Raw genomic sequence first — 12,606 nt, 5'->3', positions numbered from 1 at the left:
AAATATGTTACAGTATATAAGTTAATTCTTAAATTAAAATGTCTTCAAGCATTCTCCCCTTTTTGCTCACTGACATTTTTAATTCCTTAATCTTAAAGCAGAAAAGTTTAGATAGTCAGGCAGCCAAGCTTCTGAATTTCAGAAGCTAATGCTAAAATAAAATTAAAGAGGGAAGTACATTAAATAATGGTCACATTTTTAAACCTGATTATTTATTTTCCTGACATCCTGCCAATGGGTTTGAATAGCAAAGGGTATTTGAAATAATATCTATTTTTTTTTAGGCAGAGGAGTCTGGTTTATGCTTCAACAATGGTTAATTAATCAGAACATCTTAGTTACGGATGCTATCTGACCTTTGCTTGAACTGGACAGCATAACTGAACCTTGCTTTTTCTCTTGAAGGGAAAGAGAACATATGAACAAACTGCAGGTGTATTGACCTTTATAAAAGAACATTTCAGTTACTTGTGGTGTGATCCTGTACATGTTTAAATCAGAAATGTGTTCCATTATGTTTGATGAGCTTATCACCAGGTAACTGTGATAGATCGTTGCTATAATCACTGGAATTATGTTGTTGAATGTCACCAAAATTACAATTCTTAACATTCTTTTAAGATGCATTTTAACCATGTAACATACATTTTACACAATAGTTGTAATTCCTTTAACGACACTATTTAGTTAGGGACCAATATATCAGGCTCAACTTTTAATTAGTCCATGAATGAATATTTGCCCTCTCTATTTGTCTATGATAATAACATTGCAGTTTTTCTAAAGACATTCTTATCATCACCTTGATCCTGTCCATCTGCTTTATCCATTATCTCCTTCTTCAACTTCCCTCAAACTTATGATGAGTAGTTGTTTCTTTAAGCTTTACTCTTTTTGAATCAGATATACAAAATTTGTGTTTTTTCTTGCTAATCGTTATCTGAATGAAATAATTTTTATAGGTCCAAGACTGACTTGTTCTTCTTGCAGCCTATGGAGCTAGTGTTCAGATTATAATAAACAACCGTGACCTGGATGACTGAGAATGTCTACAGATCCTTATACTTTATCATCTAAGTTTGTCATTACCTTCTCCAGAATTAACTTCTCTCTCCCAGCGTACTGTCCATGTTCTTGAATTTAAGAAAATAAAACTATCAACTTCACTTCTTATATTTTCTTTATCATTAACTATACATGGATTTATTCTTTTTTGTAAGATGTTAGGTAAAACTTTGTGTACAATTACTCCAATGTTTTAATAATTTCCATATCTTATCCATTGCTATTCTTACCATGAGAACATACACTAATCTTTTCCAATCTCCAGACAAGAATCTTGTATTTGTTGTCATAGAGCTATGTTCACAGAAATTAAAAAAATATAGACTTCCAAGAACAGCAAAGCTATTTGGTAAGAAAGTGAGATTCAAATTCTTATGCTTCTTTTCCCCCCAATGTATTATGGTATGTAGCAAACAGGCTAAAAGCCATTCTCAGGAAGAAAGAATAGTTTCCATCTCTGTTTGATAATGGGTTATTTGTTTGCTTGTAACTATTTAAGAATTTTCGGTCACACCATATCCCATAAAGATTATTTATTTTCTCATGATCTCTATTGAGGCTGAAGAGCTCCTTTCCCTTTTCTCCTCTGGATGGAAAGAATATCTATTCTAATCTTCCTTTTCTCCAGTTCAAAATGCCCAGAGAGGGTAGGGGGAGAAATCTCCGTCTCTTCCAAAGAGTTGTATATTGGGGGAGGTTCTGTCTTTGTAATCAGTAATACATCTCAAATTAGTATTATCCACCAGGAGGAACAGAAACTATAGGGAAAGAAAATTTCTGGCACAATTGTGTAGTCCATAAGTATTCTGTGAATGCTGATTTACTGTATATCTAAGTAATAAATTCAATATTTTCCTGTTGTCCAACTTGATTTCTACTACATCAGAGTCTGGAAAACCAATAGGTGCTTTGGGAAAATTGGAAGGCATATTAGGAGTCCCAGGCTTCTATGTGTATTGCAAACAGAATTGGCAAAGATGTCTATGTCTGATTATTGTTTTTAAATGAATCCAAATATTCCAATCTGCACTTTCTAAATTAATTTATATAGTCTAAGGCTATTTGCTTCTGACAGTATGAGAATTTACTCTCTCAGCTGTTAGCACTTTAATTGCTTGTTCTTTTGCAGCTTTAAATAGTTCAATGGGCATCTCATCTGATCCTGGTGCTTTCTTATTTGACAGCTGGTCCATTGCCTGTCATATCTCATTTTGTAGGAAAGAAGATTCATTCACACATTATGTCTGTTCAAATTGTTCTATGATTCCATAACCCAGTTTGTAAAAAGCTTCAGTGTAGCCTTTCCATCTTCCTTTAATTTCATTTACTTCTATTAGCTTTCTTCCATGAGTACTAGATCTTTTTGATTTTTCCCATGAAAATTTTCTGATCTCATTTTTTTCTTTAATTTCTTCTGCTTGTCGAAAATCTTTATTTTCTTATTTGCTTTTTGCTTGATGTGTTGCAGAAGTATTCAATTGTCATGAATAATTTTATGTCTTACTTTGGCTCTTATAAAATAAATTGTTTTGAAAATCAGTTGAATCTTTTATTTGGAATTTTGAGAATACTTTTTTCACTTAGTGTTTATGATGTCTCTTATTCTTCTGTAGCTCCTTAGTTTCTTTTCTGCATGGTATCTGTATATGGTCTGTTTTATAATCTGTATTTCAGAATGCTATGGCTCACTGATTGCAATTCTCCATGTTCTCTTTCCTATTATGTATTAAATGTTATTTTAATGTTGTAATCCCATAATGCCCATTAAACATATATATGGTTTGAAGCTGATTCTCTCAATAAATAATTATCTTTGCAAAACTCTGTTAACCTTCTTTATTATTACATTTTACCTAATCCAGTTCTCCTGTAATTCCAGATTTTTCAATTTCTCCAATGTTTACATTCCAGTCACCAAGTTGCAGTAGTGCGCTCTTTCCTAATATTGCATTTAGCCCTTCTCAATTTTGCACTTAGTAATTTTTTAGTGTTTTTATCACTACCCCCAAGAAGTGTACATTCTTATACAACATTAATGTTGAATGACACCTTTTGAGTTATTATTAAGCACATACTTGCAATATCCTTCTGAAGTATCATTACCATTCTTTTGGCTGGCTTCATGCCCTGATACATATTATATTAACTGAGTTGAAGAAACCCTGTTCATTTATTTCAAAAATATTTTCATTCATTTTTCTTTGTTCATTCTTCTCACATTCCACGTATTTCAGTTACATCTCTCCTTGTAAAATGAGAAAATCCTCTTTCATTATTAACTAGATTTCTTTGCAGTTTTGATCTGACTACATTACCATCTCCAGTTCTATTTTGAAAATGAATGTCTTTCTACTTGGAATCTCTTCACCTACCATATAAACTTGTCTCAATGTTCTAGCCATGTCCATAGTTTTCTTGGAACTATGCAGAAATCATTTGCCACTGTCTTCCTTTGAGTTTGATTTTGGAATTCCTACTTTTAGTAGCATTATCTTCTCTCAGATCTGTGAGCCTTACATGTCCTTTTCCTTACTGTGGATTGCTGTTAATGTTACCCCACTCATTCACCCCATCAGCAAGGGTGACCTGACATGGAACTCCCACTCCCATCTGCATTACTATGAGGATCAATAAAGCTATTGATGCCACTCAACCATAACAGGCAGTAATCCTTTCCTGCATTTCAGAAAGTGTTTTGAATAAACTGATTACTTTTTAAAAAACATATGAAGTCTCTGCTTTTGGGACAGTTCATATGTTTTTCCTCCATAAAGATAGAATCTAGCACCAAGTTGGCAATCTTGGACCTTAGAAAATTTTTAAGAGATCATGCTTTTAAACAAAGCTTAAACAGCTTTAGGCTGTTTAATTTATTAACATACTTCTAAGGTATATTTCTGCTAATATCAAGGTTCTTTTTGTCTTGAAGATATATCCTTTTCATTATTTTTGAGCATAACTAAATCACAATTCAGTCAATCAATCCAAGACTTGCAAATCAGAATGCTATATGTTTTGCTCCCTGCACCTTTAATCTACCCATCTTCAATCAAAAAAGTCCATTTATAAAATACTTAATTGCCAGCAAATGAAATATTGAATTCACAAATTTGTCTTCCTTCAGATAGACTTTTTATTTAAAATGTTGCTTCAAAATTTAAGAAATTAAGTGTACATTAATTCCCCATTAAAAATGATTGGAATATTGAAAATTTACATTAGGAAAGACCTGAATTAATGAAATCATTGCTTTTCAGTCAATTATTTCTGGTTATTTATTGCTGGCTTTTGATATAAAGATATAGAATCACTTCAATCCGTATTATAGGACTGTACAATTGACAAAATGAGATAAGTGCTTTTCCACAATGAACATTTGCAGTCATCCATAGCTAAATGTTCAAAACTGGCTAGTTCTAGGCCACATTATCAACCAGACATTCAAGTAAGAATTTTCTTCTAATTCTTATGGCAATTCTCAATATGGCATATATGGCTGAAAATAAGACCTAACAATCTAGTGCCTTCAAAGAGATCATGGAGCTCTGTTTTGAAAGAAGAGTTGAACATACAATTGCTTTTTGCTCAGTTTAGATTCATATGGGTTAGGCTTTAATGCCCATTTAAACTCTGAAACAATACAGCATTTCTATAGGAACTACATGAAACTGCTGGGTGAGTTCATCCATGTCCACGCGATGAGGTATCACCACTACATTAAAGATGCCCAGCCATACAGTATATCTCTGTCCCAGGTAAAGTGTATGTTGCATTGGACAACCTTTTGTAATGCCTGGAGACTGTAAGGATGGGAACAACAGATTTCACCTGAACCCTAGTAAGATGGAATGGCTATGGATGGGCTCCTCTGTACCCAGGAGTTTATCATCTTTGGTCTTGGATGAGGTTGCACTATCCCAGACAGACTAGGTGTGTAACTTGTGGGTCTTCTTGTACTCATGGCTCCTGCTCGATGAGCAGGTGGCAGCCATGGCCAGAAGGGCATTTGCCCAATTCCACAATGTACCAATGATGTCCTTTCTAGGCAGGAAGGCTTTATGCTTGGTCATTTATGTCCTGGTCATCTCCCAATTGGACTACTGCAACATGATCTACATGGGCCTACCCCTGAAAAGTAACTGGAAGCTTTAGTTGGTGCAGAGCGCAGTTGCGCGAGCCATACTGGGTACCTGAAGAAGGACGCATATAACATCCTTGTTCCATGGACTGTCTGCTTCTGGGTTCAATGTTCAATTTAAGGGGTTAGTCATCACCTATAAAACCTACATGGCCTAGAGTCACGTTATCTGTGGAATTGGCTTCTCCCCAACGCATCAGCGCATCTCACCTCACTCAATTAAGCAAGGAAGGTAGCCTGCAGACCCCAACAGTCAAAAGTTTCAACTGGCAGCATCTAGGAAGAGAACCTCTGCTACTGCCCCCTTTTTGTAGAACATCCTGCCCCCAGAATCATAAATGCAAGAACACAGTTTTCCACCCATCACCATTATAGTGTAAACAATTGCTAAATGAATCAATTGCTGAACGAGGGCTATCTATATTGGCTATCATGAAAATATTAAGTGGAGTTAAGTACAAATTATAGGGCTTTAAAATATTAAGTGGAGTTAAGTACAAATTCCTTCTATTTTTCCTGGGCTTCTATGACAAACAATTACTGTTCTCTTTCAATGAATTTTTATTCAGCTGTGCTAACCTCTAGACTGAAACAATTCTTGTTTTCTGGCCTGTAGAATTTAAGGTCTCCATCAGTTCTGCCATGTGGTTCTGTTGTGCCTTGTTGTTGATGAATCTCTTTCTCATCTCCATGGTCTGGGCTGCGCTGCCATTCCATCTGATCCTTTTGTTTGGACTGTTAGGTGCATGGGTGGGGATTGTAACATAAAAAAAAAGAAATCAGGACAGGGGAAGATTAAAAAAACAAACAAAAATGGATAAGGTAGGCAATTGAAAAAACTACAAGACAAAAAAAAGCGTGAACAGAAAAATCAACTTAAATGCAGTGTCATAAGCAAGTGACGAGAACAGGACTAAAATAAGGATGAGCAAAATAATGGGCTGAAACATCTGAAAAGCAAAAAAGAGAGAGGGGAAAGAATGCAAATACTGGTTATGAGGCGCATGCAATGGGGATGCATGAGTCAAACCAACAGCAAGCGTATAAGTTATGGAGTATATGGGGATACAAGGCTCTTCCAACCATATCTGTGCTGTGCAGAAAAATCCCTATTCAATATGGCAGCTGTGAGAGTACGAATCCAGGGAAATGCATTATGAAAGGCAGTCTTTTGTTGGCTAAAGGGCTTTTTTATTCGCCTCTTACTTATATAAAAGAACTAAAAGTGGGCTTTTTAAGTATACTTCATTTTGGATTTTTATTTTGGCAAGACCTTTTGAAGTACATTTCATATTAATAGTGTAAGAGAAAGTATGTGCTTATGTGTTTTGTTAAATAGCAACAAAACAGTAACTAATGAAATACAGCATCCAATATAATAAACAACAAAAAATTCAGATGCTGTTTGTTTGTATTAGCCTTTTTGTCATGAGGAACAGCCTCTGTATGAAAATAGCAAAGAGTTAAAAAAGGATTTACATTATTTTACAAATTAATTTCAAAATTGTAACAAAACAAACATCGGTAAAATTAGCACCTGAATGCAGCAAGAAAGACTAACAAAACTGTAAAAGAAGCAAGAAGTCCACCTACCTGGAAATCTATAACTAATTCCTTCCCTTGGTTTCCAATGGGTGAATCTCGAGAGATGGATGTCATTGTGGACAGAAAACTAGAGGACTCTGTAAGGTGTGGAAGAGGGGAAAGATCTTCCAGTTGTTCTTTGACGCCAGCCCCAATGTTATCAACCTTCTCCAAGAAGATTTGCAGTTCTTTCTGAAAATGTTTCATCCTTGAATTAATAGTGCTTAAAAGTTCTGGTTCATTATTGTTCCCCTTTTTTCCCTCACCTTTTTTAAAAATTTGCTCAGAGGAAGCACTGCTATTTATTTGGACATTTGTTTCATATATTAAATTGTCTGTATCAATGATAAGGCGTTCCATCGCTCTTTCAAGCCTTTCAGCCTCATATTTGATACTGATCAATGATTCTGAGTTCTCTTTGGCTCTTGTTAAATCAGTGGAACATAAGTTACTAACTTCTGAGTGTTTCCCACTCCCAAAACCTGATGTCTTTTCATATAAATCTTCAGAATCACTTTCACCTCCAATCGGTCCTTCTCTCCTTGGTTGAGGTAGATGACTTTCTTCGCTGTCATACTCTTTCTTTCCTGTCTCACTCTCAGCATCACTATCCCTAGGACTGCTTGTTCGCAATCCTAGGTGAGAGGCAAGATCATAGCGCTGCACATTAGATAACAGTACACGATTTTCATATTGGAGTTTCATCACTTTTCCACTCAGTTCATTGATTTGCATCCGGGCTGATTTCAGTTCTTCTTGTAAGGATCCACTGCATTTGGATGCATTTTCATCAAACCAACCAGATTCTTGTCCAGGGTCAAACTTGAATTTATTTAATTCATTTGTTAGCTGCTTATTGTGATCTTCAATTTCAGAGATTGATCTCCTAAGAAGTTCTGCTTCTTCTTCAACAAATTGCAAATGATGACGTAACTCTGCAGCTGATTCCACAGGGTCACCATAAGGTGAGGTAGGAATGCTTGAAACACGTTCCTGGTTAAGACATACTCTTTCATACTGGCATCTCATATCCTCCATCTCAGCCTTAATTCCTCTATTTTCCACCTCTAGTTCTACTAACTTTCTGCCCAATATGTTAGCTTCTTCTTCCACTAATTTTAAACGAAGCTTCAGTTCAGCCTCTCTTGTGCTGGGTGGTCCTCCAGCCTCTCCAATGGGGAGAGGACTTTCCACATCCCCATAAATGGATTTGTACTTTTGAAGCTCTTGTTCCAATTCATCTTTCTCTCTGCTTAGCTTGGCCATCTTCTTACGCATCAGCACTGCTTCCTCTTTGGCAAACTGAAGCTGGCACTTCAAATCAGCACTGTCTTCCTGCGAATAAAAGCAACAAATATGAAGATAAAAGGAAAAAGACAAACATGTTCTGGCCATTATTCTGTAAAGCAACTTTTTCTAGCCTGTTATGTTGGATTTCAACACCATCATGGGTATATGAGGGCATAAAATTAGGGAAGGTGTGTGTGTGTGTATGTACACACATCAGAGGTGGTATTCAGCAGGTTCTGACCAGTTCTGGAGAACTGGTAGTGGAAATTTTGAGTAGTTTGGAGAACCTGTAAATACCACCTCTGACTGGCCCTGCCCCCATCTATTCTCTGCCTCCCAAGTCCCAGCTGATCGGGAGGAAATGGGGATTTTGCAGTAACCTTCCTCTGGAGTGGGGAGGGAATGGAGATTTTACAGTATCCTTCCCCTGCCACGCCCACAGAACCAGTAGTAAAACATTTTTGAATCCCACCATTGATACATATGTACTCTACAAAATTCAGTTAAGGAATTGCTAGTTAAATGTTGGTAAAAAAGTACTTCAAAAATTTTTTTCAAAAAGATAGTCATAATACAAATGTTGCACACTTTTAAACGAAGAAAAAACCAATAATGTATAATGTAAAAATTGAAATTCTATTTTTTACATTAGGTTATTCACAATATAAACTTTTAAGATTCCTTTCCACAAAATAAGTACTTATTCCAGCAAAAAAAGTTATAGATTAAGTGAAAAACCAAATTATATCCTTTTTTAAAAACTATATGGAATTTCATAATTTCCAACAGAACAGAATATATGTAACTCAGAGTTGAAATAAGAGTCCTTGGAGCTCTCTATGCTTCACTGTTTACCTGCAGACAGTTCATTACCCAACTAGGAAACATCAGTGTGAGCAAATGTGAGGCTGCTCATTGCTTCCCAGTTGAAACTATGGTTGAGTCTGTCCATGTGTTGTGAAATAAAGAAGTTTTTATCATGTCTTCTGAATACTAGTCAGTGTTATGGATGTGTTCTGCTAATCTTCTGCCTGACTGTCCTATGTAGTAGTTATTGCAGCCCTTACACTCTATGTTGTAAATGACTCCTATTTTTTTTTCCTTGGGCTACTGGGTCTTTTGGTTTATTTAAGAGGTTTTGGAGGTCTGTGGTTCATTGCTGTGCTATGGTGATGCCATGTGGTTGTAATAGCCTATTGGTTGTTTCTAAGTTATTGATGTATAGTGTAATCAAGCAGAAAACAATACCACAGTGAAGAGACTATCAAGGAAAAACTGGGCAGGGCAAGCTACTGTATCTAGATAATGAACAAGCCCCATATTCACACATACTAATAATGTTACCTAATTGGGATGAATGCAAACAAATAAGTCTAGAGAGCACCAAGGACTCAATGCTTCATAGTCTATCAGGCATGCTCAGATATCCCATGTCAGGTGTTCGTTTTTCAAAATAGGGACAGACAATCTGCTCCACTCTGTATAGGTATGATGAATATAATGCAATATTCATATAGGCACAACAAAGCCAAACTGTTACTTATAATGCAGGTCAAATATCTCTCTGGAATTGTTAATAATATAAACTACTGTAATATTATATGTCATCTATCTTTTGACAGTCTCAACAGATGGCAGCACTTGTTTCATTTTGTCAGGACTGGAAGCTAAGTTGGGTTAGACTGATTAGTACTTGGGATGCCTGATACCAAAGAATTCCAAGATGGTAAGATAGTCTGGGATATTAAAGAAAACACAGAAAATTACATCTACAAAATACTTCTAAACTGTTGCCAAGAAAATTACATAGATGCGTCATGCCTTCTTTAAGAGGCTGCATGTTATTCGTATGAAATAAAAGTAGAATAGAATAGAATAGAATTCTTTATTGGCCAAGTGTGATTGGACACACAAGGAATTTGTCTTGGTGCATACGCTCTCAGTGTACATAAAAGAAAAGATACATTCGTCAAGAAACATAAGGTACAACACTTAATGATAGTCATAGGGAACAAATAAGCAATCAAAGTAGGTATTAAATAAAGATAAAAAACAAGACAAATTTAAAAGTGTTACATATAATCTGAATACCCGTTCATTTCTGTTATTATTCATTGTATACCGAAATTTTTCTCAAGAAAGCAGCTTTTGTCAAGAAAGGTAAAAAAAGCAGTTTTTTAAAAGACAAAAATTCATCAACAATTGATGACTAGACTACTAAACAGAGTACTTCGGAGACGTTACTTTAGAAATAGTTTTCTGGCATGTTTACTAAGAGAGACAGTTTGGTGGGCTGAACTAGAAACTGAATTTTAGTCCTATCTTAGACATAAAGCCAACTTGGTGATTTTAGGCCAGTTACTCTATTTTAGTCCCAGGAAGGAAGCAATGGCAAACCATTTCCAAAAAACGTTGCCAAGAAAACTGCATGGACTTGTCCATGTAATGAAATAAATTTCTTTATTACTAATACCTTTTTTTAATAAAAAACCTCTCAGTTGCTATCTTAAATATGAAGCCAAATATTCAAAATTATTACTACCACATATAAAACATAATATATATACATCATAATATGATAGGTGATAGGTGGCAGAGGAGGCATGCTGTGGGTCCTGTCAGGCCAATTATTCCAGCCGGCAAGTTCCAGGAGGATGGCCTTCTCTGCTGTTGCTCCTGCTCTCTGGAACATCTTGCCGCCCAATGTGAGGTTGGCCCCAACCCTCCTATCTTTTCATAACGGCCCAAAGATGTGGCTTTATGAGTCAGCTTGGGGCCCCAGTGGGGGAATAGCACAATGGAGGTGTTGATTGAGTAATAACAGATTCCCCCAACCCCTACTCAGCCCCCGCTCCCCATGTGTCTTTGGTTTTAATGTTTGATTTTTATGTTTGAACTTAGATGTAATTCTAAGCCGCCCAGAGTTACCGTGTGGTAAGATGGGCAGCCAATAAATTTTATAAACAAACAAACAAAATTAAATAAAAATAAATAAATAAATAAATAAATAATCATGATATGCCAAATGGAAATACATAAGGAAAAAAATGCAAATCCAGTACCACTGAAGTTAAATAAGCAATATAATAAAAGCTCAGTCCAATAAATTGCATACGGATTAATACAGATTTTGTTTAGAATAACACCAGTCTCATTCATTCAATTTCCTTAGAATTCCGAGATATAACGTTCCAAATCATATGTGCATCGAAAGATTGGAAGAAATTAAGTTTAAAATAGTTTTTGACTTTATTTACTGTCTTGTATTTTATTTTTCCTATTGATATGAAATAATTTAGCTATTATTTATCTGGTTAGTTCACTATTTGCCCTATGACATTTTTAAAATGTAGATAAATAAATAATATGACAATAATTCATAACAGAGACTGATTTCATGTGCATGAAATCAGTCTCTGTTATGAATTATTGTCATTTTTGGTGTTGTATCTATAATGTATCTGTTAAGATTTTTTTCTCATTTTGGATATTCACAGAAATAAAAAAATCAAAAGGAAAAAAGATGGCAGTCTAAAAACGATTTTGGCATTTCTTAATTTGTGCTTGTCTATCAATACCTGAGAGACAGATAGGCAAAGAGCGAAAACACAACAAACATTTGTAAATAGATTTGAAACAAATTCAAAGCAAGCATTTTCAGTACAACAAATGTGAATGCTATTGATAGCTTACATTAAATCTAGGTAAGTTTAATTTCCCATCTTTTCATGCCCCTAGCCTTCTGTATTGTGTAGATACACAAATAAACATTACGTAAATATACAAACTGCATGCTAAATAGGTTTGCATGGTAGGAAGAAAGACTATTAAATGTTACACAGCATGAGAATAACGAATTAATGCTGTAAAAGATGCAAATGAAAGCTCCATGCATTGGAATTCAGGTGAGCTTATTTCTTATTAGATAAACCCATAATGTGAAAATGAGCCAAACAATAAGTGTTCCCCATTTTTAAAAATTCACCTAGCAGAATGTGAAACTTATAACAGCAGAATCAGGTTTCTCTTAAAGCTTTCCTAAACAGGTAGTCATTGACCTACAACAATTTGTTTAGTGACCATTTGAAGTTACAACAGCACTGAAAAAAGTGATTTAGGATTGTTTTTTAAACTTACTTTTACAGCATCCTCATGGTCACATGATCAAAATTTGGTACCTTGGCAATTGACTCATATTTATGATAGCTACAGTGTCTTGGAGTCACGTGATCACCTTTTGCGACCATCTGATCAGCAAAGTCAATGGGAAAGCACTTAACAACCATGTTACTAAACAACTGGAGTGATTCACTCAACCGTGGCAAGAAAAGTCGTAAAATGAGTCAAAACTGATTTAACAACTGTCTTGCTTAGCAACAGAAATTTTGAGCTCAGTTGTGGTTGTAAGTCAAGGACTAATGTAATCTTTTCTTCTATTATTTCATTTTCCTGACAAAATTATATAAGCTTATATAATTTTAAGATGAGCTATCTTAAATATGAGACAGAAAAAAGTCATATTCTTAATG

At 35.2% G+C, this 12,606-nt stretch overlaps 1 protein-coding gene across 2 annotated transcripts in view; it reads right to left on the bottom strand.

The window, feature by feature from the left end:
• The window catches only part of MTCL1 (microtubule crosslinking factor 1), a 126,868-nt gene that overhangs the window by 39,273 nt on the left and 74,989 nt on the right, over positions 1-12,606 (bottom strand). For both annotated transcript variants that reach the window (XM_058177438.1, XM_058177439.1), the window contains exons 5-6: positions 6,797-8,122; positions 5,783-5,938 (exon numbers count right to left, since the gene is read on the bottom strand). In XM_058177438.1, the coding sequence (XP_058033421.1) occupies positions 5,783-5,938; positions 6,797-8,122 (1,482 nt within the window). The remainder of the gene's footprint in view (positions 1-5,782; positions 5,939-6,796; positions 8,123-12,606) is intronic.

Source organism: Ahaetulla prasina, chromosome 3, assembly GCF_028640845.1.
Source record: "Ahaetulla prasina isolate Xishuangbanna chromosome 3, ASM2864084v1, whole genome shotgun sequence".
NCBI lineage: Eukaryota > Metazoa > Chordata > Lepidosauria > Squamata > Colubridae > Ahaetulla > Ahaetulla prasina.
Note: the sequence above shows the minus strand (reverse complement) of the source record. Positions and strands in the feature narration are given on the sequence as shown.